The sequence below is a fragment of the Vanessa tameamea genome, chromosome 5 (genome assembly GCF_037043105.1).
Source record: "Vanessa tameamea isolate UH-Manoa-2023 chromosome 5, ilVanTame1 primary haplotype, whole genome shotgun sequence".
NCBI lineage: Eukaryota > Metazoa > Arthropoda > Insecta > Lepidoptera > Nymphalidae > Vanessa > Vanessa tameamea.
Window position 1 is genome coordinate 9,876,939 of NC_087313.1, and position 24,388 is coordinate 9,901,326.

The 24,388-nt window shown below is 34.3% G+C and overlaps 2 protein-coding genes across 3 annotated transcripts; one reads left to right on the forward strand and one right to left on the reverse strand.

Moving 5' to 3' along the window:
* The first annotated feature begins 1,443 nt into the window (after positions 1-1,443).
* Positions 1,444-17,047, forward strand: LOC113392248 (collagen alpha-1(I) chain-like). 2 transcript variants are annotated; one of them, XM_026628570.2, is made up of 32 exons: positions 1,444-1,677; positions 2,316-2,537; positions 2,658-2,820; positions 3,125-3,287; positions 3,745-4,081; positions 4,767-4,873; positions 5,596-5,718; positions 6,809-7,006; positions 7,085-7,159; positions 7,251-7,361; positions 7,444-7,704; positions 7,789-7,986; positions 8,061-8,177; positions 8,254-8,344; positions 8,435-8,532; positions 8,610-8,771; positions 8,921-8,965; positions 9,331-9,537; positions 9,688-9,939; positions 10,277-10,457; positions 11,018-11,160; positions 11,799-12,015; positions 12,215-12,375; positions 12,669-12,938; positions 13,295-13,456; positions 13,698-13,913; positions 13,986-14,244; positions 14,631-14,780; positions 15,928-16,082; positions 16,256-16,371; positions 16,457-16,559; positions 16,836-17,047. In XM_026628570.2, the coding sequence occupies exons 1-32, from the start codon at positions 1,611-1,613 to the stop codon at positions 16,971-16,973; spliced, it is 5,268 nt and encodes a 1,755-aa protein (XP_026484355.2). In that variant the 5' UTR covers positions 1,444-1,610; the 3' UTR covers positions 16,974-17,047. The 2 variants fall into 2 exon arrangements, with proteins under 2 accessions (XP_026484355.2, XP_026484356.2); XM_026628571.2 differs by having other exon boundaries at positions 2,661-2,820.
* Positions 17,048-18,069: 1,022 nt separating this feature from the next.
* LOC113392249 (repetitive organellar protein-like) lies at positions 18,070-24,179 on the reverse strand. Its single transcript, XM_026628572.2, has 6 exons — positions 23,921-24,179; positions 22,424-23,834; positions 21,121-21,286; positions 20,731-20,993; positions 19,859-20,042; positions 18,070-19,784 (listed from the first exon to the last, which is right to left on the reverse strand). Exons 1-6 carry the CDS (start codon positions 23,984-23,986, stop codon positions 18,422-18,424), a joined length of 3,453 nt encoding a protein of 1,150 aa, XP_026484357.2. The 5' UTR covers positions 23,987-24,179; the 3' UTR covers positions 18,070-18,421.
* Positions 24,180-24,388: the final 209 nt, after the last annotated feature.

Here is a 24,388-nt window from a genome sequence, read left to right on the forward strand (position 1 = left end):
ATCTACTATAAATTTAATATTATAGGTTGTACAATCAAATAGTAATGTACTACTAAAACAATTTTTGCGGAGCAATTATTAAACCTACCTAGAAGAATGACCTTAATAGTTTACTTTAGACCAATACATCAGAGCGGTCATAATTACGCATACAGCTTATTCAAATGAAGTTGATTTGTATCTGACTTGGATTAGTGTGTCAAGGCTGACCTACATTTAGGGAAGTGGCACTCGAAAGCCTCTAAAATTGTAATCGAATCATGAAATGGAAAGACTTAATATAGCTTCGGGTTCATTAAAAAGCAAATCCTACTTAATTTGTCTGAGAGATTGAATCGTGGATAATTTCGAATAGGATATTGTAAGGAATTATACTTTATTTCAGGTAAATTAAGCTGTATTTAAATAGAGCTATGATATATATATATATATTTGTGTAAATGGCTAAAATATAGACAAAGATTAAAAAAATACACTTTATTGATTGTGAAATATCAAATAATGATTGGAAATACCTTAAGCTGGGCTCAGACAAACTCCAATTACTAATTAACGTTTTTTCGTCATTTTACGCTGCAGTTTCAGACCACATTAATTCGTTTAATGTTTTTGTTAGTAATTATACTAGTATCAAACGTATAGCAACTATAAATAATCATATTGACTATTTCGTTTTTCGAAAAGTTTTGGGGCTATGTATTTCACGAACGTGAAAACAAAACGTCCTTATTTCTTTAAAATAAATTAATAAATAAAATAACAATGTAGGAAAATGATTTACACATAAACTGTAAAATGTGAAAATATTTAATGAAGTCAACATTTTCAACACGAAGAAAATAAATCTTAATCTATTTGACAACGAAAGCATCGTCTGCTCTCATAATAAGAGTGTCTGTCTAATTCGTGAGGCGTCCAATTTGATTGAATCCAAGTCGCCTAATGTCAATAACCTTTTCTCAAAACAAATTCTGGAAATGTTTAATATCAAATCATTTATATCACAGAAATCTACTTCGAATTTAATGAGATTTTCGTAAATGTAATGTAAAATTAAATATTCACATTACATTTACGGACATTACATCTACGGACATTACATGCTTTCTGGGGCATAATAGTGTCAAACTCTCTAACTCCGGACTAAGAATATCCTCACCGGGATTGAATCCAGGACCTCGTGAACTGCGTCCCTATTGCTAACTTAGACCACCGAGACAGATAAAATATATATCTTTTTTATTTTATTTACGCACTGATAACTAGCATTCTCCTTAATTTGACAACACAAAAACATTACCCAAACATAAAATGTACCAGAACCCTCTACTTTTCCCGACAAAAATAACTTCAAATTCTCCAACGCTGAATAGAACGTTTATCTCCATTCAGTAATTGATATTTATTATTTTGACACCAATGCAATTCACATAGCGATGTGTGATGCTGAATTGTACACGCATTTAAATCAGTCCAATCGTGCCCATCGGGGGCGCATCATGCCTTCTCCCTACGAGGCCTTACAGAACCACATATAACTTTCAACCCTTTACTATCGGGATGGGACCAAATGTAAATATTATCCCTTTGACATATTTATTCGGGCCGCAATGGCTCTTGAAATGAAAGGGCTCCTCCTTATATTGTTTTGCGTACTCTGCGTTGGAACTGGAAACGGTGAGTATATTTTTTGTTTATCTTATTAAATGAAACTATTCCATTGTTTGTTCACAGTTTCGAATAAACGTTAGCAGAATAAAATTGTTTATACAAGTAGATGTGTTTATTTCATTCTTTTTGTATGATAATTGGAATGGTAATTTATTTTATTTGTAGGTTTAACTCATGTTTATTAGAATAAAATATTTCAATAATAGTGTACTTTATCTTGTAGAGCTAGAACGCGTTTTGTTCTTATAAATACATTTTAAATTTTATTTTATTTCTTTTTTTTATTATATAGGTAAGCGTTCGAGGAAATGCGTCACCTGATGGTAAGTGATCACCACCGCCTATAGACAATAGCGCTGTAAGAAATGTTAACCATTCCTTACATTGCCAATGTGCCACTAACCTTGGGAACTGAGATGTTATATCCCTTATGCCTTTAGTTACACTGGCTCACTCACCGCTGTTTGATAGAATATCTGATTAGTGGGTGTTACCTACCAAGACGGGCTAGCTCAAAGCCCTACCACCAAGTATACTTTAAGAATGTTTCTTTAAAATGCCATAAAAATCGATATGTTTATATTTTCTGAAAAATCAATAAACTTCATGAGAAAATTTGGAAAGATGGACTTGTCTAATTACAGAAAGTCTCGAAATTTTCGACGTGCTGTCCGTGGTGCAAGATGGCGCATTACCCGAAGGAGTAACACGGGTGCCAGGCCGATGTCAGTCGCCTGGCACACCCGAAACGGAATCTACGGCCTTCTCTCTCAACGAGAATGCGACCCTTCATCAACTATCGGCTGGAATGTTCTTTAACACGTTCCCTGAAGACTTCTCAATTTTAGCAGTAGTACGTCTATCGGGTAAGTATTATTTCGTAATAAAATCAAAATACAATTAGATAAAAGTATTTTTGGATTTTCTCATTAGGTTTTTTTTTTACATATATTGAAAACACAAAAGTTATAGTTTATTTTTCTAAGCAGGTACAGACCAAAATCCTCTTTTTGTTCTGTATTCGGATGCCGGCGACGAACAATTGCAGTTGGTTATTGGTGAACTCATAGAGTTGTACTACGAGGATACGCGAGGCCAACCTGAAGATCACGAACTGCTCACATATCGAGTTAATATTGCTGACGAAAAGTACGAACTATTAATTATTATTAATAGTTTTTTGATTCAGAAATACTTTTAAAAGTATCTGTATTGACCAACGCAAGAATAAAGTTGAAATAATGATAAAATTCATGTTTATAAGCATTAACTGTAACTCAAACTTTGAAATTTGCCTTTAGAAAGATTTGGATGAAAGAGGATAATAAGTTTTATTCAATAATTCAAAATTTATTTGTCTTCAAAATACAGAACAGCTTTATGAATTGCTCCCGGATAATTATTTAGTATTAATTTATCAAATTTTTATTAAAATAACTTATAAAATATTTAGGTGGCATAGAGTGGCAGTTAGCATTAAGGGTGATTCCGTAACATTACTCGTTGACTGCGAAATCAGTGGCACGTTGCCTCTGAGGCGACATCCTGGCAGCACTTTTAATTTAGCTGGAGTTTTAGTCGTCGGTACTCAAGTAACACCCGACCAGTATTACGAGGTATATTAAAAGATTAGTTATAATTTTTTTTTGTTCTCTTAATTACTAATTCATCTCGTGCTCGATGATAAAGGAAAACATGGTAAGGTAACATGCATGTATTGGATGAAAAATCCGCTACATACGTATCCACCAATCCGTACTGACAGCAAAGTGGAATGACCTCTAAAGCTTCTCAAAACTAGACAAACCTTCAACCAGCGATTTTTTTTAATCTGATAGCCGCTACCTATCATTAATTTGTTAATGGATCTACGAGTAAGTGCAATAACAGCATCACTATTAATTGTTGTAACCATATTGTTTTTAAAATTCTTTTAAAGTACTGAGTTCACACCCGTTTTACAAATAAATCAACGTTAATGTGACATTGATTTGTCTCAATTAAAATTCCTTCGACATGACGAATTGATGGAAGTTATTTTAACAGCCTTGATTCACCAATTGTTCATTACAGGGCGATATTGAATTGCTCCAATTCGCTAATCAACCGGACCTTGCGTACGACATGTGCATATCTGTAGCACCAGACTGTGGATCATTTGGACCATACGACTATGAATCATTGAATTCGGTGAACGAATTTGATAAAGTACCCGATTACGCAGCTACACAACCATCGGTTAGCGAAAATGATAAAAATGATCACCTTGGACAAAGATTATTCACTGATAAAAACCAATCTGAAACCTTATGGGCAGCTGCTAGCAGAGAACTGACAACAGCGAGGCCATATTGGCAAGTGCCAGATTCATATGGTTTTACTGTACCATATCCGGTTTCCACCGACGACGGTAAGAACAATCACTACAATCTATTTTATCACAAAAACTTAGCATTTAATATTTGTACATATAAGAATTGTGAACGCGCCAGTTAAAAATCATTTTTTTATTTATTTCTTACTAAAACTAAACTTAACTTTATTTAAAGTTGTCACTACTGCCCATAGACATTGCCACCGTTAGAAATTTTAAAAATTCCTTACACCGCCCATGCGCCAATAACCTTGGAAGATATTATGTTATGTCCCTTATGCCTGTAGTTACACTGACTCACTCCCCCTTCAAACCGGAACATAACAAACCTAAGTATTGCTGCTTGGTTTTAGAATATGTGATGAGTGGGTGGTGGTGGTGTCTGTGGTACCTACCCAGATGGGCTTGCACAAAGCCCTACCACCAAGTAATATATGTTAAGTATAAGTGTAAAGAAAAAATACAAAATATATTTTAACGGAAGGCGACTTGTTAATATATATTAATTTATCAAATACGCCATATTTATCAAAGTTTTTTAACATGAAATATAAATTTATTAATTAGCAAAGCTAAATCAAAGAACAAGTGACAAAAATATCTGCTTCTTGCAAATATCTCCCTCTAATATAAAAATCAATGACGCTTACCAATGAAAGTGTTATTTGCTCGTAGATTTTAGGATATTTTTAAAATTATTAAATCTTAATTCTTCGTACAGATGAAAACAGTATTTTCGGCAGATTTACTGACACCGATGAATACATACCTACACTATCTAGTATTGAAGTCAGTCCCACTGGATCATCCGGTATTGTCACTGTAACGGTAAGATATACTACTACAATAATTGAATTGAAAATTACTATGTGTAAGATGCAGTCAGTTTCACTTGTAATATTTTTTAATATGTCTCTTTATATTCAAACTAAATATAAAATGAGTTAAAAAAATCATGTCCTAATAAAACTGTATTATAATCTGTTACATCCAACCGAGGGGTAAATAAACATTGAGCTGACGCGATATCATTGGTCCTGTATAGCGATTCCGTAAAAAAAAAATCGAAACTCATCGCAGAATACGAGCGTTAAAGTCAGAATGTAATATGCGACATTGACTTAAATCATTATTAAGATACACGTATCAAAATTGCGTATCACTGTAAGTCGGTTGTCAACATTTCATGAGTAATATACGGAGAAAATTCTTACAGAATCCCACGGCTAATCTTGAATGCGTTTTGAACGTCGGCGCAGTTGTTATAGGAAATTTGGAAGTAGTGAAGTGGAATAATGACGTATTACGACTAAAGATATATTAATCTAAAACTGTTTGTAGTGCATAACATAGCAAAGCTAGATACAAATCGATGAAATATGTTAATCTTAGGTTTGTTTATCTTTATCGCCTCTCCTTTCGTTTCTCCGATCGGAATAGGCTATAGGTTATTTTTTACAACATATTTATGTCCTCATTATTTTTTATATATATTTACCCGCTACCCCGCCGGAAGGTTATGACATTAATGTTTATTATTGGAAATTCAGGGGAAACGAGATATTGACAGTGATACGGAAGTCCCTACGCTTGCTACGACAGAATCGTCCTATCCGTTCATCACAACGACCGAAGATACCGACTGGCTCACACATTCGCCTAACTTTAGCGAGGTGAGACAGCATCGATTTGCTATAATAACAATCTTATAAATTAATCTTAAAGACTCGATTAAATTATTATAACTCAATACATCCATTAATTTCATTTTTGTCATAGGTAGGCAAACGGATATATGGGCCACCCAACCATAAGTGATGAGCACCGCCCATAGACATTGGCGCTGTAAGAAATAACATAAATTCCTAATATCACCCATACGCCACGCCAGAATAGTATAATCGCAACAAAATAATGAGGCACGTATCGATCAGGCCTTAGGCACCAAAAGGGTGTGGATTTATAACAGATAATGAGACACTTCAGAATATATGTACCTTAACCATATATTAATACGTGAATTTCCAATATTGTGTTATATTTTTTAGGCCTTAACATAAAAGAAGGCGAATAAAACTTTTATCATACGAAAGAAATGAAAAATTCTGACAATAATAGAAATAATAGAAATAAAACTATTGGAAATCTTATGAAACAAAGACTGCAAACTTGTTTACGTACAACTTAACAAACTAACCAAATTGTAATATTCTTATTATTAGGAACAAGTTCATTTATTATACTAATGTCTTGTCCAAGAACAATAATAAAAATGATTAGAACAAATACTTGGACTACCTAGTTGGTGTAGACCACCAACTACCAAATTCTTTGTGTGAGGAGGTATATGAGAGGTATGGATGTGAAGGAACAGATGAGGAATAATAGAGGAGAATGCAAAGAAAAGAGATGCTGCGCCGACCACAAATAGATTGGGATCCGGGCAGAGAAAACAAGGTATCACCCACCCATCACTAATCCATCAAACAGTAATACTTAGTATTTTTATTTTCCGGTTTAAAGGGTTTAACTTCGGGCACAAGAGATATAGCATCTTAGATCCCAAGGTTAGTGGCATTGGCGATATAAGGAATGGTTAATATTTCCTACAGCGTCAATGTCTAAGGGTGATGGTGGACAGCTTACCAACAGGTGGCCCATTGGGACGTCGACTTACCGATTTAAATTAAAAAAAAGAACTATAATTAATTCCTCCTGATCGATTTATCTGATCTTACAAACTATTATTTTTATTTCGTACAGGGTAACGTATCAACAAGATACGACACATCAGACAGTTACTATGACTATGGAAGTACAGGGACGTATATGGGTCCACGTGGATATCCTGGGCCCCCAGGTCCACAAGGACCAAGAGGGCCTAAAGGCGAACCGGGTAAGCCCGGTGGAGAAGGTCAACAAGGGTTTCCTGGAGCTCCAGGACATGTTTTCGTAGTTCCGGTTAGTTATTCTGTTAAAGTGTGCGATATTAACTTACAAATAATTATCATTATATAAGGTATTAATTCATTGTTATAGATACAACAACCGGGCAATGAAAAGGGGCCTGATGTACAATCTGAAGCACTTCGTCAAATACTTACTCAACACATGGTACATAAAAATAATTTATCTTAAAGTTGAATTGAATGATGAATCAATATAATAGGTGAATGAACATTCATACGTGGGAAAATTTTAACAGGCTGCAATGAGAGGAGCAGAAGGTCCTATGGGTCTTACCGGACCACCTGGTCCAGAGGGAGATATCGGGCCAGAAGGATCAAAGGGCGAGCCAGGAGATCAAGGAGAACCAGTTAAATAATTCATTTTTAAAGACTATAAAAATATTAATATTTATTTAATTAGATATTTATATTTAATTTGCAAATCATCAGGGACCACCAGGCCCACGAGGCTTACAAGGACCACAGGGGCGATTGGGTCGGAGAGGCCACGCAGGTAGAGATGGGGAACGCGGTTCTCCTGGACCTTCTGGGCAGAAAGGAGAACAGGGTTATCCTGGACAAACGGGAATGCCTGGTGATAAAGGAGAAAGAGGCACACCAGGGCAACAAGGAGAAGCTGGTGCTCCTGGACTAGATGGACCTCCGGGTGATGATGGACCACCTGGTCCTCAAGGTTTATCCGGGGAACTGGTAATTACATATACCTGCAAATAGCCATTAAATTACAATAAAAAAGTAAATCAAAATAAGTCATGTCCAAATATATTTTTACAGGGCCCAAGAGGCTTTATAGGACCTCGTGGATTTCCGGGATTAATCGGATATCCTGGTATACCGGGTAATGAGGGACCGCAAGGAACTAAAGGAGCCGCTGGACAGCCTGGCTCACCCGGGTCACCAGGCCAACCAGGCCCGATGGGTCCTGCCGGCTCACCTGGGCCTCAGGGTTCTATTGGTGCTCCAGGCATTCAAGTATAAATATAGAAATAACAATGGTTTAATTATAGCTTAATTAATTAATTTATTAATTAATAATTTTTGTTTAGGGTCCGCAAGGCAAACCAGGAATATCAGGACTTCCAGGCCCTGAAGGCTCGCCAGGAACTCCTGGTACGCCCGGACAACAAGGCTCACCTGGTGAAGTAGGATCCCCAGGCCCACAAGTAAATTTCTAGACATTTCTCAATGCTACATTGCTACAAAAACTAGCACAAAATATTAATAACCTATTATTTATAGGGAATGTTAGGCTTTCCAGGATCTCGAGGATTAAAAGGCGACGATGGACCAAGGGGCTTATCCGGTGACAAGGGAGACAAAGGAATCAGAGGTATGTCATATAATCGAAAAATATACTTATTATATAACAAAAAACACGCAAGACGAATACAATTATTATTAATTACTTTTATAAATATAGGACTCGAAGGAGAAAAGGGTGAAATAGGCCCTAAAGGAGAACGTGGGTTAGTCGGAGAGTCAGGCCCGCCAGGCATTGAAGGACCTGAAGGACAAAAAGTAAACAAATTTTACTAATTATAATGAGCATATTTTGGATTGATAAATAATACATGATATGGATACGTAACTTACAGGGTACAGAAGGGCCCAGAGGAGAAACAGGATCTATTGGTCCTTCCGGTGAAAAGGGCGCCACTGGACCTCAAGGCCCCTCTGGGTATCCTGGAACTCAAGGAGAAAAGGGAGATAAAGGAGCGGCTGGGAGGCGTGGACGACGAGGAACAAAAGGAATAATGGTAAAACACATTTTACAAATAATAATTGATACGATACACATAATACAGTAAGATTTCTATAACAATACACAGTATTTATTTACAGCACAAAAAATAAAATACTGTTTGTCACAAATCTATAATATACTATAATGTTGTTTAATTGGCAGGGATTGATTGGAATACCAGGAGATCGTGGTGAAGGCGGACCAAGAGTAAGAACTTTTATCCATATAATTATATTTCATTTAAAAAAATATACATATATTTAACATTCAATAATAAATCGTTATCTTTTTATGAATAATTATTTTATTATATTGATGACCATTAGGAATCATCGCCAACGAGTCTTCCTAACGTATTCAATGAAAAATATCCAAAAAAATATTAAATAGGTATATAAACACAAAAAATGCACTGTCACTGCACTGTCAAATATGATAGAACTAGAAACTAATTAAAGACAATGAGATCTAGTCTAGTAACGCCTAATACATTTAATATATATACAATTCAATATTAATTATAAAATGGTAAGTGGAAGAAATTTATTTAAGTTTTATTTTTCATTGTAAAGGGTTATCGAGGGCCACGCGGACGTAGAGGTTCGGATGGGCCGCCAGGGCCTAAAGGCGATACAGGCCAACCTGGTCCCCCTGGTTCTGTTGGTGAGCGTGGCCCACAAGGATTAGAGGGTCCACGCGGATTTCCGGGCAATATGGGACCACCTGGTACAGATGGCAAACCCGGATTACCTGGTACGCCAGGAGAAAGAGGACCTACGGTACATAGTTTATATAAGGCCTTTGAAATATTATTGTTATAATTGTCTGAAACATATTTCCAGAAACCTGGTAGAATTTTTGAATTTAGTTTGATTAGTATGAGCAATTATTTAAAAAGAAGCAATATTAATCTAATAATACTTTTTAAGGGAGAAACTGGATCATCCGGATTACCTGGTCCGCCTGGACTAACTGGGCCACAAGGACAAAACGGTGACCCTGGACCACCCGGACTCCAAGGACCTTCCGGTATACCAGGGACACCAGGAGAAGTAGGAGCGCCCGGTGAAATGGGTAAAGATGGTCCCCCAGGACCATCTGGTCCCGAGGGTAAACCTGGACCTGTCGGTCCTCCTGGTTCACCTGGACCTAACGGCGAACCAGGACTACCAGGAGTGCCTGTAATTATAACTATTTAGACTTTTTATTTTATATGAGCGAAATATTACGAAATCAACTATTATAGATCTATTCACTCACGAAGGCGCGCCCCACCACGTTAAATTTTCGGCATGCACTTGTATAAGTGATGCTCGGGCTTCCAAGATGTATTAGTGTGCGTGAGACGATTAGCATAAGGTAAAAATAGTAAAAAAATACAGACTATACGCTTTTAGTTATTATTAAACGGCAATTTAACATAGATGGAGGCTTTCGTGAGCAATTAATTATATAGATGGAAATAATGGAATAGTAGAATTCAAGCAGTTTTACAAAAACACATTTCTTTAATGATAGGGAACACCTGGATATAAAGGAGATCTCGGCCCACCGGGTCCACCAGGTGTAAGAGGTGATAAAGGTGAACAAGGAGAAGCTGGGCGAGAAGGATTACAAGGTCCCATGGGCCATGAAGGACCACGAGGATCTCCAGGGCCAGGAGGACAGAAGGGAGAAATCGGGGAACCTGGTGCTATGGGTAATTAATACAGTTTTTAAATTATTTGTTTTTTTAGTTACGTATAGCGTTTTCAGAAACTTGAATATTATATGAAAACATGAAATTTTAGTTGCTGTTTTTAAATATTTATAAAAATAAGTAGCCGTCTATCCGAAAGTCTTTCCAATTGGTATAATATCCTGAGTATGTAATTTTTTTCTTAAATAACCTTTTTAGATAACCTTACTTTAGACTAACTGGTAAAAATTAAATGTTTTCCCTTCTCGAACTAAATTTGTTAGGTGATGATGGAAACGCCATTATGTATTTGTAATTTCAAATATAATTAAACCAATTTAAGAGCTCCCAGCACTTAAATTCGGTTCGGATGGTCGTCGAATGCCTCTGTTTGGTCTCCTTAGATTTCTAAAGATTACGGTAAAATATAGGTACATACCTACGAATACAAAAGGAAAAGGAAATAGATTATTTTTACTCTAATTAAAACATTTTAGTTACCTATAAAATACTAAGTAAAATCCACTGTATAGAAAACAATATTACAATTATAAAATAAACATTTTTTGTCACCTTATAAGGTACTGTCGGTCGCGACGGTCTACCCGGACCAAGAGGGTTGACGGGCACTCCAGGGCCAGTGGGGCCCCCAGGGGAGGATGGTGACAAAGGAGATGCTGGCCCTCCAGGAGAAAAGGGCTTTAAGGGTGCAATGGGGGAACCAGTATGTTAATATAAATATTAGTAACCTTTTGTCCAAGGCATTACTTATCAAAGTTTTATGTTCATTACAATTTATATTATAGTAGAGAACCAGTGTGTATATAAATGATTTGTTCATTTTTTTTTAATCAATTTAATTACAATGTCATTTAATGTTGTACGTTAAAATCGTATATGATTTGTGTCAAGTAGAACCGATGCTCCGATACATAACATCACAGTATTCTGTTCAATAGTGTCGAAGAGTGACGAGTTTAAAGCGATAAAAACTTTATTCGAATAGGTTCGTTTCTGTAAAACTTTTTGTGTTTCTGTCACTGCATCCCCTTTGATATGTAGAAGGCTTGTGCAAACTCCATTATGAAATTGTATGAAAGAAACTATCGATTTAGTCAAGCAACGTTTGCACAATGACTACGATACTAGTATGTAATACGTTTATAAGAATATTTGAACAATATCGTGAATGAGTTAGTTGTATAGTTTTATTATTATTAAATATTAACGTAAGTAGTAATTGACAAGACTCAGGCAGACTAAGTACATACGCAATAACGTAAAGGGAAATTTAATAAAAATATCATAAATACATATGATATATTTTGTAGTTTTATAATTGTTTGAATTGTACCCGTCTAGGGTCCAGTTGGCTCACCAGGAATACAAGGTTTAAGAGGAGAACCCGGCCCTGTCGGGCTACCAGGAGATAAAGGTCCCCAAGGTGATCCCGGGCCACCTGGAATACCTGGGACTGATGGCGCTCGAGGACCCCCTGGACCAACTGGAAAAAATGGACCAGAAGGCTCGAAAGGCGATCAAGGAGTAAAAGGAGATAGGGGAGATAATGGACCTATAGGTACATAATAGTTTATTGAGTCTAGAATTATTACTTTAACAAACAAAAAATAAGTAAGAAAACAAATTAATTTTGGCTTAGGATTAACGAAAGAAACTATCTATATATATTTTGTATGGGAAAATGTAATTATTTCTAAACTATTGTTAATAATAAAAACAAATTTGAATTATATTTGTACAATATTGTATTTTAATAGGGCCACCTGGGCCTGCTGGTCTTACTGGGCCTCCTGGACGACGAGGTCCAAAGGGAAATCAGGGAGAACAAGGCCTTAGAGGACCTGAAGGAGAACAGGGAGAAGTAGGAAGTCCAGGTGCTACTGGACCACAAGGTCCTCAAGGACCAGAAGGGAAAATTGTAAGTACATACTTTTATTGAGGAAAATTAAAAAAGTAAATGTTTTCTAGTTTTAAGTAAAATTATATGATATGGCCATCCTTAATAAAGGTTATTCTTATATCTCGCTAGAATAACGAGACTGTACTTTAAAATGTCTTTGTTAATTACCTTAAGTATTGCATAAGTTATTTGAATAAGTAAATATAAAAACCCTTATGTGAAATAAATTATTATTATTATATGAATATTTTTAAATAACTTATTGTAATTATCGGTGCTTACGGTATTTTTTTGCATTTTACAAACAACAGGGGCCCAGAGGACCGGTCGGACCAAAGGGGGAAGATGGTGCACCAGGACTCCAAGGAGAAACAGGTTCAAAAGGCCTTCCTGGACCAGAGGGATCTAAAGGAAACCCTGGACCATCTGGTTTTCCCGGAGATCGAGGAGAACCAGGGCCACAAGGAATAAAGGGTGAACCGGGTTCAGACGGGCCAGAGGGGAGTACAGGCCCACCAGGCCCACCTGGACCCACGGGCCCAATAGGAAAACCAGGGGAAACTGGAATGCCCGGCAGCCCCGTAAGCAATAACATTTTAAAAATAATATTATATTTAATCCTACCAGCAATTTTCACGGTAAAGTCAATCATTCACGTATCGTCACGTCATCGTATTCAATATATATACTGAGGCCTATTCATCAGCATACATATGTATATAATAATAATAAGTTAAAAGTTAAAAAAACTTAAATATATAAAAAAAAACATTAGTACGAATGTTACTAACTGGTAAATTATTTTCTTGGCTAATTTCTTAAGACCAATTATTATTGTTAAACTTTTTTAATGAAAATTTTATTATTTATTTCATTTTGCGTCACTAGATGTTTCCATTGCTAAACTACTACTATTAATAATCTTCTATATTTACAGGGCACGGAAGGACCAGCAGGCACTCAAGGAAGCCCTGGTTTACCAGGTGAAAAGGGAGACACCGGTCCTAAGGGTTCTCCTGGTGATATCGGCCCTGCTGGTGCAATTGGATTGACTGGACCGGAAGGTCAACGAGGCTTAAGAGGACTTCCGGGCCCACCAGTAAGGCTTTTGCTAATGTTAAAACAATATACATTACTCTGTTCCTTAAATATATTTATGAAAAATTTAATTGCGTTTGGTTTTTAAAGGTTGTTTATTTTCTTAATACCACTTTTGAGTGAAAAATTTTACACTCAAAATTTTTGTTGTTTGTTGTAAAGACATAAAAACAAATGAGACTAAATGGCATGCTTTTTGTAAATTTGTTTTCGAATCAATCTATAAATAAAAATTATTTTAGGGAGATGTAGGACCACCTGGCTTTATGGGACCATCTGGCGCGCCAGGTACCTCTGGACCACCAGGCCTACAAGGAATAAAGGGTGACAAAGGAAACAGAGGACCAAAAGGGCATATTGGAGAAACGGGGCCAATGGGTATAAAAGGAGACCAGGGAGAAATAGGAAAGCAAGGGCCACAGGGTCTTACGGGCCCTGCAGGGCCAAAAGGCGACATGGTAACAATCAATTACTTAATCAGTATAAGATTTATTCAAGATTTCCATTAACTATTAAAAATGTAATTCCAGGGTCCTGTCGGACCTGCGGGTGGTAAAGGTGATATTGGACCCATTGGGCCAGTCGGAGCAGAAGGCCCCCTCGGTCCTAAAGGTTCACCGGGACCCGAAGGTCGACCAGGTCTACCCGGACCACCAGGAGCACCTGGCCCTCCAGGTCCTCCAGCATTAGCGCCACAATTACCCGCAGGGCTATTTATGTCTAGTAGAAAACGACGAAGTATAGATGATGACCCTATGGAGACAGCGACAGAAGATATTTTCGATGACGGTCAGTCAATTTATCTATATAGTTAAATATTTTTTTCAATTAATTATATTACAAAACATTTGCATTTATGTAAATACAGTGGCGGACTAGGCCTGTCAGAGACCCGGGGCGGCAAAGCTGAATGAGGCCCCAGCTTTAAAAATGTTTATGTTAATATGAAAAAAGTCTTATCCGTTCGCGAAGATATCAACACACACTAATAAGCTATTAAATGTCCACGTAATGCAATTAAATATATTAAATAATTAAATAGTTAAATAATTGTTTCAAATCAATATAAAACAGAACATTAGCTGATTGTGAACCAATAATAAATATCTATAATTAATATTGCAGTATATATTCTACCATTCTCTATTAATGAATGAATGTACATTGTTTTGTAGCGGAAGAAATTGAATGGGCGCATGAAATCATGTCAGGAGTTATCGCCGCACGAACAGCTGTGGAAACGGCAAAGAGACCTTGGGGTACGAGATCGAATCCTGCGCTATCTTGCAAAGATCTTCGGACTTCACATGTCAATTTAACTGATGGTATGCATACTTTATTACATTGTTCATACGCTGCTTTATAATCTAATAAACAAGAGATTAACAAATTTTCTACGGAAAACAGAACTTCTGTTTTCCGTTTGATCACAACTTGTACAAAACGTTTTTAAACTAACCAAGATCTATAAAACAATTAAATCCTCGACAATCAATAAATACGATATAATATTTTAACAAATACGCGAAATAAATCGTATATTGTACCGGTAAATTTATAAAAAGTGATTTTGTAAAGTTTATTTTTTAGAACAACTTCGTTAAACGCGTTGTACAAACCAGTGATGGGGTAAAACTGAAGTATTACTATCAATAAAATTATTGATTTGCCATACATAAAAGTGGTATTACTATTAATTTATTAAATAAAAAATAAGACCATGGTAGATTTTATAACTATAATTTTTATATAGTTCCTTAATATCATTAAAACTCTAAAATAATGAAAATATCGAAAACTGCACATCCCTATAATGAGACCTTATAGCTTAACACGACGACGGCGGACACCAAAGAAAATTTTAAAACTTTAGGGTTGAGGTTTTATTCATCGATGGTTATCAATTTCAAGTTATTCGAAGTGTTGTCCTCCACGCTACCTATTTCTGATTCTGTTGATGATTTACCACTGCGTATACAATATACTTATGTATATAAATATAGTGTTCTTTCTTCAGGATTAAACTTTCTAATTTAAATGACACCAAACTAGCGTAATATTAATTTCTGATTGAATTGGCTTTTGGAAGTCCTTTAGACGAATTTCAATATATTAAATCTACCATAATTCACCGCATTACAGACGTTTTTAAAAGCGACAACGGCGTTAGTTTCAATGAAAGATTGCTTCGAATTGATGAAGTTTCCACAAGTACAACTAATTATATGAAAATAAATAAATATAATTTCTTTTTACATTTAATTAGAATCTAATCAAAGACATTAAGATTTTCGAAAAGAGTATTCTACAAAACTTTTGAGATGAATATTGATATTACATAACTTGTACATACCCCTCTATGCAAATGAGAGAGGTTTTGTTAGGACATTTTCCTATTTTCAAATCTCGTGATTCTCGATTTTTATAAACTCTACCAAAGGTTTTTCTAAACCAGTTCCATTTGTACAACAGGTTACTACTGGGTTGATGCACGAGGAGGTGGTGGACGTCCCATTCGTGTGTATTGCAAAGAACACAACACCTGTCTGTTCCCCGACCATATGAGTCCTTCATTATATTCTGATGCAACCGCACATAAATTCTCACAAATAGAAAATGGATTTAGGGTAAGTATAATATATTTTCCGTCTATGATAAAGAATCTGAATTATCACTTATAAATTATATTCAAAAATACATATTCTATGACGTCGTTTTAATTAAAATAATATTGTAATTGTACGCATGCATATTGAAAACAAAAATAATATAATTATGATATGAATATTTTTTATTTCAGATCACATATGATAGCGAAGGTTCTGGCTCAATACAACTTCGTTTCCTTCGACTGCTTTCGAATGGCGCGAGACAAAACTTCACCTACACCTGTGTGAACACCCAAGCTCCACAAAGGCATGAATATATTATGATAAAAATAATAATATAATCTTAATGAGCATTTATTACTGACTTAACTAATAAATACTTTTTGTCGCAGGTCAGACATACCGGTAGATTTGATGAGAGTAAATGAACTAAAACTATTTGGACAAAACAACGTCGAGTTCAAAGAGCCAAAAATTATTAAGGACGAATGCAAGGTGTGTATTTTGTCAAGAAAATTACTGTCTAGAAAAAAAAAACAAATTTGCTTCTTTTAAACAATTAGCCTTTTAAAAAAAACTCGCAAGACCTATTTAATTTAAAAATCTTCTTCGTTTTTTATGTTCCAAAAATTCATGTATAACAGCCATAAAAAGTTATCCAATTTTTTATATTGCCATTAATACCGTTTTAATGATTATTGAGTAATAAATAAGTCACAAAACGTCATTTTTTTTTAATTCTTTATTGTATTTTTTAAAAATATCTTACAGGATGGAACAGGTGAAATAGTTCTTGAAGTGAAGACATCTCGCAGCGATAGATTGCCGATTAGTGATTTTCAGCCGCTTTCGTTTGTAGACGCTGAACATGAGTTCTCATTTACAGCTGGACCAATATGTTTTAACTAGAGGAATGTATACATTATGTACTTAAGATTTGATCATTGTAAATATTGTAAATAAATGTTGTGACGACTAAAAAATATTGTTTATTTTTAATATACATCAATAATTGTATTCGAAATCTATAGATCTGGACTGGACTGAGCAATCAAGTTGTTTATTAAATACTGGCAGAAAAGTGCAAGACCAAAAATCTTCGCCTTCGTGATAACACTCACAAAAATCTGCCGCTAATATCTAACTAAGTGAACCTCTTTAAGGGGCGTTAAACATTTGGATCATCTTAAGACAATCCATTTGGGTTCATCTTTACTAATATAATAAATGCGAATTCGTTAATTTGTTAGTGAAGCCTTTACGCCTCAACTACTAGCCGACCAACGTGAAATTTTGCAATACGCGATGCCACGGTTATAAAAAGACATAGGTTACCCTACCACTTGCACTTAACTCCGACCAACTCCCCTCTCACACCTACCCTCCTCACCCTCTCACACGCGGATCGAAGCCGCTGATGGAAATAGCAATATTTGCTATATAAATTCACACCACGAAAGAAATTTAACATGTCCCAAATCGCAGCGCTTAAAACAATGTAATTTACTTTTTATCATAAGTGATTTACGCTAAGGGTCGCTTCGAGCGAAACAGTTTAATATACTTATAAGGAATCCCCGTTCGAGAGTTGTCAATTGTTCAGTCCATTCGTTTTATATTAAACCTAATACATTTACTTAAGTTAATCTAAACAGACACTGATAACATTACACCAAGACTTGACTATGTTTATCGTAGTGATACAGAGAATAAAATGATAATAAAATGTTTACTTTCTTAATTATTTTATAATTAATTTATTCTAATATGTTTGGGTACAATCAAATCGTCTAGATTTGCTTATGAGAACTAGTGATTATAATGTTTATCTTAAAATTGTGCAATATTTGATAGAAAAAAAACACACACATTAGAAATTCACGATATCATTATAATCTGTAAAATACTCAAAATCACTCAAATTGAAAAATACTAAAATCTTCATTAATTCCAGATTTCAACTTAAAATTATTTTTTTGACTATTTCACGTAACGATATTTATCGAGAGTAGACCTTACTAACTAGTTTATTAAGAAATATAATAAATATATATAAATAGTATAGACAGATACGTACTGTTAACCTAAGCTCAGCTTGGTATAATCAGTGTACCCGAGAGTTATTACAGTTAAGTGTTATGTATACAAGTCTTAAAATATGAAGATTCTTAGAATAAAACACCTATTTTGTTTCAACCTACATCCTGCTTATCCATCCGTATATTATTTAAATAGGTCTAATTTAATTATAACATAAATATTTATTTACAGCATAAAATTAAAAAACTGAATATAAGCAATAAAGACAGTTAAATTACTGAATTGTTAGTTTTGTTAATTTGATAAATATATAGCTTTTATTCCGTTTCCATAGTATTATCATTACCAGTCTCAATATTGGCAGATGAGCAATTTGCTTCAATGACATCATTCTGTGTATCATTATTCATACTCTCACCACATAACTCTATACTATATGATTCTATATTTTTATAACAGTCCATTTGTAAGTTTATTTCTTCTAGGTTTTGTTCAATTTGGGTATCGAGACTTTCAACTGAGTTAACATCATCTGATATACTTCTGTTTTCTACTTCGTCTATTGGCCGCTCACCTGAATTATTATCATCACCAACATCAGCAACTTCCATTATAGTATCCATGATAAGGTTGGTATCTTGTTTGTCTCCTTGTTCATTGATCAACATATTTGTATTGACACTTTCTAGAATTTCTAAAGCATTATTGTTCTCAAATAAGTTTTTATTGATAGTTAATCCTGTTCTTACTACAGGTGCTTCTATCATAGATTTGTTCTCGAACAAGTTTTTATTAATAGTTAGTCCTGTTTTTACAACTGATGTTTCTGTGAACGATATATCATCGTCTTTTAAATTTATGCAAGTTTCATTATAACTTGTATCTTTATTTGAGCTATCGTCGTCAGACGAAGCGAGAAGTATATTTTCAATTATGTTTTCATTTCCTTTCTGCCCAGGGCTTCTTGAGAAGTACTCAACTTCGAAAGAAGAGCTCACTAAGTTTTCGACATGGGATTTTTTTACATCATATTCCTTTGAAAAACTATCAGCAGTAACTTCAGATTCAGAGTAACTAGAATTTTCAATGCTTATTACATCACTTAAATGCTTTTTATTTTCTGTATCACTGTCTGATTCTAAAGTATCCGAGATAGCTATTGGCGTGTCAGAATCAGAAGACCCAAGAGTTGATGCATCACTTTCATTTCCAGAGTGCAATTTCTGTAACAGATGTAGTTCATCTATATCAGATTCAAATTCATTTACGTCACTTTCGCCTTTTTTATCTTCTTCTTTACTTGTTATTATATTTTCATCAATATTTTCAATTACATCACTTGCTTCAGTATCCTGAGCGTCAATTTCTGAAACGTCTATTTTGTTTAGACTGTTCTCTTGTAATTTAGTATTTCCCTCTACTTGTTTAGATTGCACCATTTTTTCATTAGTTTTAACATTATGGTTTTCTTTTTTTGTAGGATCATTTTCTTTTTCTTCTGTCTTTCTATTTTTTTCCTGCAGTAGTCTTTTGAGCCTTTCTTTACGTTTCTGTTTGTCCACTAGAGAATTATTATCCTCAACAAGTTCCTCTTCCTCACTTTCTACAGGAGACTCTTCTGCTTCTTTGTCTCCAATTTCTTCAGCTACAAGCTTTAATTGATTCTGTCTATCCACATACCTAAAAACAAATTATCAGTCAAATTAGATTATGAATTATTAATTATAAAATCTAGTATAGAATATTGAAATTACTTGTTCAAAAGCTCTGTCTCTTTTTTCGATGCCAGAGATTGGTTTTCATCTAACTTCTTTTGAAGTTCAACATTTTCTCCTGCTGGATCTACCTCATGGGATATCCTTGAAATAGCCAGTCTCCATTCATTTTCTTGTCGGCGCCTTTGAAGTTTTTTTCCACATCTCGTAAATAAGTCGCGAGCTACACAAATAAGTAATGATTTAATTTCAAGCTTGAATTAACGTCAAGTAATACATTTATTTGTGTAGTGAGCTCATTCACGATGGCGCCCCCTCACGTCACCTCACGTCAAATTTTATCGGCGTGCATTAGTATGAGTGACGCTCGTGATTACAAAATGTCATAATGTACGTGAGACGACTAAGAATAAGATACATGTGTATTTTATTTCTAATATTATAAATGTCATACTAATGTTAGGCGACCAATAGTAGGTTTAAAATTTTAAAAGAGTAATTCGCCTGCATTTACATAGTATAACAAACGTCCAAGGCCTGTCTAAAAATCATTTATACTTTCACAATTTTTATTATTAATTTAATTCTGGTTTTACAGAGTCCAGCTGACATTTATTGCCATGCTATTATGTGTAAATAAGTGTAATCATAAAAACTATGAAACTAAAACTAAAACAAAATTATAAATATATATAAAGTAACCCTTACTGTTCTATCTCAAATTAAATAGTGCAGTGTCTCAATCAATCAATATCAATAGTACAAAGCTGGGTTGGTTAGCTAGTATTTCAAAAAGAAGAGACCATTTTTATCCCAACTGTGTCTATCAGCTATTTTAGCTCTACACAGAGAAAATTTTAAACAGATAAATTAACTATATAAAATTATTATTATATATAGAGAACATATACCTTCTTCCATTATATCAACTTCATTCCAACCCAAATTATCTTCCTCGTTAGACTCCCGGACACACCGCAAAACATCATGAAAGTCAGGAAATGGCAATGGTGTTCCAATTGGCACTTTTTTATTTACCCACTTTTCAAGTTTTCGTACAGGGCCCGCTGGTCGTCCAGGTCTAACTTCTAAGTTTATACGAGGTTCTGATGGCATTTTCGTATTTGTCAACTGGCAAAACTTTGCATGGACACGGACCATTCTTTCTTTATACCTTAAATATAAAACAATACTTATTGTATACTTATTTATATATAACTCATCATTCAAAGATGACTTAGAAATTTCTATTTTTTTTATCTCTACGAAAAACAACAAAAGCAAAATAATAGAAAAATTACCTTTCAGTCAATAGATAAACTGAATCTTCATCATCTTCAAAATCTACTTCTTGTTCTTCCAGTTTTTGTATAGCTCTGTGTAATTTCTTAATAGTTTTCTCTAATTTTCTTATTTGTTTTTGTCTCTTGGAGTCATATTCACTTTCCTCACCATCAATAATTTTATCTGAATAAAACAAAAAAAAAATTAAAAACCAACACAATATACTTATGTAAAATAAACAAAAGCTATTATTTATGTATAGTTTCAATGTAATACTTGTATAAACAATTACTGTATTATACAATTATAATTGCATAAAATTCACAATTTTTTTTTTATATTGAAAATAAGTTCGAGTCTTACTTTAAATAAATATAATACAAGCTTATTAATTTAGCTTAGTACTAAAAAACTCAGACAAACACAAAAAGATTATCACTCATAACAACAAACTCGCAAAGAATGGCTAAAAGTGAATAAATTATGTTTTATAAACATTTATTGCATTTTTTCAGAAAATTTGGCAAATTAAAAATGAAAGGTACAATATATTTATTAATAATAATGTTTTACCAACAAATTACATTAATTAAAGCTACATTCCTTAGATAATCAAACAAATATCCAACTAAATAACTTAAATAACTTTGAAGATAATGGTGTCTGGTCGCCAATTCAGTGCAACACCTGTCTAGCATTACCTCTTCCATTGCATTCTTGTGCAGTAGTAACTGTCTGTTCTATTTCAGCTTTTACTATAAACCTTTAATTTTGGTCATAACTTCCAAAACCGAAGGTTGGCTGAAGGTGTTATTTTTAGCCAAAAGTAGTTTTAGTCAAAGGTTTAGTTACAATAAATACATTACATAACCATAAGCTCTCAGGGCCAGACCGTGAGTTTAGGGTGCCCTGGGCTAATACTACTTAGGTGGGCCCCCACTTAAGACACACCTGAATGTAGACTTGAAATAAATTAATTGAATGTGTTTTATTAATTGCAGGATTCGCAGAGCTACAAACCATACAATCTGTTTAATTTAATAAAATGATGGATTCTTTCGCATCATCGTCTATTTTTGACTTTGACTTGACTTGACTTAGCTGGGGGCCTCTTGAATCCACGGGGCCCTGGGCTGAAGCCCAAAAAGCCATATGGTAGATCCGGCCCTGTAAGCTATATCACAGTCAGGTCTAAACAGAATTAAAGGAGATGGTCTCCACAGTTTTAATGAACGGAGATAGAAGAGAGAAAGAGAACTTCGAAACTAAACAATTATTACAATATTTAATTAATTGATAGCTTCAACATTTTTTAGTTACCTTGTACAATATCTGTTGTCTTTGGTCCTATAGATTTTGTCATTTTCCTTTGCAAATTCAATTCATCAACTATATCTTTAATAAATAAATACATTTTTCCCGGTGCAGCTCTCATAGAGACTATTTTACTGGAAACCATATCAATGAATTCTTCAGACTCAACATATTCCTTTGGACATTGTTTATAATATGCTTTAATTTTCTTGTCAACAATTTTTTTCATATCCTCAGAATTTTCAAGCTCAAAACACATATCTATAAAATTTTGGTACACTGGATGGAATTCACCATCGCCACATTGGGGTGAATTATCTTTGGAATCATCATTAATAATATAAGCTTCTTTATTAGAAATTACATTTTCATCATCAGGCTTATAATTATCTTGATCACAAGAATTTGATTCCTTTTGTTCATTACCTATATCTTCATTATCATTATGTTTAAATGGACCCGTTTCCATGAGATCGATTTCAATTTCTACCACTTGTCGTTCATCTTTGTTAACTTTTTTTCTTGGATATTCCAATTTCTTTTTACTCTGTGGTACTCTATCCTGTCCTGATTCGCCGTCACTATCTATTTCCTTATTCTCAATAAGTTTGACTGGACTGTCTTCAATGGTTATAGCAAGCTCTTTCCCTATTTCATTTCTTTCTCTCAACTGCAAATGTTTTACAGGACTATCTTCTATGGTTATTTCCACAAAGTTTTTAGTTTCTGGTTCTTTATTATTTTGTTCTTCCAGTGATGGCTCAATATTATCATAAGGAATATGAATTTGGTCATCATGTTCTTTAGGTAAATTATTATCTACTTGTTCTTCAGGTCTCAGGTACCATTGCGGACTACCTATTGATGACTCAATTGCCTCCTCATCATCTATTTCTACAGTTAATACTTCACCAACAGAGTTTTTAAGAGAACTAGCATTACAGGGTTTATTAAACCCAGATGCACCAGCATGAGCTAAAGGTTTGATAGTTATGCCTGGAGGCAAATTATTCAAAAGCCTTGGCCCTTGTATTCCTGCAGAACTTTTTGGTTTTCTATTTAGTGCCAATTTCTTTATTACAAGTTCAGGTTTTTTCAAATTTTTTGCAATACTTATTGGATTAATTAAATTTCTGCTTGGATTTGATGTAACAGTTCTTGCCACTTTAGGATTATTTTTCAAAATAGGCACACGTATTGCAGGTGTGGGCTTATGTTTATTAATATTGCGATCAAAGCTAATGTTACTTTTGCCAATCATGATTGGCTTTGATAGAATTCCCTTGGGTACATTAAAAGGTTTAGAAGGATTACTTGAAATCCTTGGTGCAGGAACTAAATTGAATTTAGCCGGTTTTATAGTAACTCCTGGAAGCTTTGTCGGTATATGAACCATAGCATTAGGCATCGGTTTTTTCTGAAATATAAAACGATCACAATAAATTACAAATGAAAAATGGCAACATAAATATTACGAAGTCCTATAGATTATTAAATCCCGACCTTCTTTGGTGCAGGCTGGCTTTCATCGTCCGATGAGCCTAATTCGATAACATCCTCACTAGCCATTTTAAAATAAAGTATATTTTAGTTATAAACTACATACGATGACAAGCCTACGCTTTAGTAGGCAAAATCTATTTTGACATTTATTGATCTTTTACACTTAATTGAAGTAAAGCACCGCATATCATATTTGGTATTTGTAGTGGATAGTAGATACTAAAGATATAACTTGCAAGCTGCTGTGTAGTGTGTAGTAATGTTTGACAGACTAAAAATTAGAAATATTATTTACATTGTCAAATTCTAAGCCATGTATAAAATTTAGTTTAAATAAAAAGGGCAATGTTTATGTTAAGTTAGCTTAGGAAACCATTTTTTTTTTGCTATTTAAATTATTATTATTATTTAGCTGTGCTTTAATGAGCGATTAAAAATATTTTTGTGTGTTTTTACGGGTAACAGTAA

Excerpts from the sequence above, each read along its gene's own strand:
- LOC113392248 (XM_026628570.2), top strand. The coding sequence starts at position 1,611 with ATGGCTCTTGAAATGAAAGGGCTCCTCCTTATATTGTTTTGCGTACTC. Across the intron at positions 9,940-10,276 it reads CAGGACTACCAGGAGTGCCT|GGAACACCTGGATATAAAGG; the intron begins GTAATTATAACT and ends CTTTAATGATAG. Across the intron at positions 16,560-16,835 it reads TTATTAAGGACGAATGCAAG|GATGGAACAGGTGAAATAGT; the intron begins GTGTGTATTTTG and ends AATATCTTACAG.
- LOC113392249 (XM_026628572.2), bottom strand. The coding sequence starts at position 23,986 with ATGGCTAGTGAGGATGTTATCGAATTAGGCTCATCGGACGATGAAAGC. Across the intron at positions 23,835-23,920 it reads GCCAGCCTGCACCAAAGAAG|AAAAAACCGATGCCTAATGC; the intron begins GTCGGGATTTAA and ends TTTATATTTCAG. Across the intron at positions 20,043-20,730 it reads AGTTGATATAATGGAAGAAG|CTCGCGACTTATTTACGAGA; the intron begins GTATATGTTCTC and ends TTATTTGTGTAG.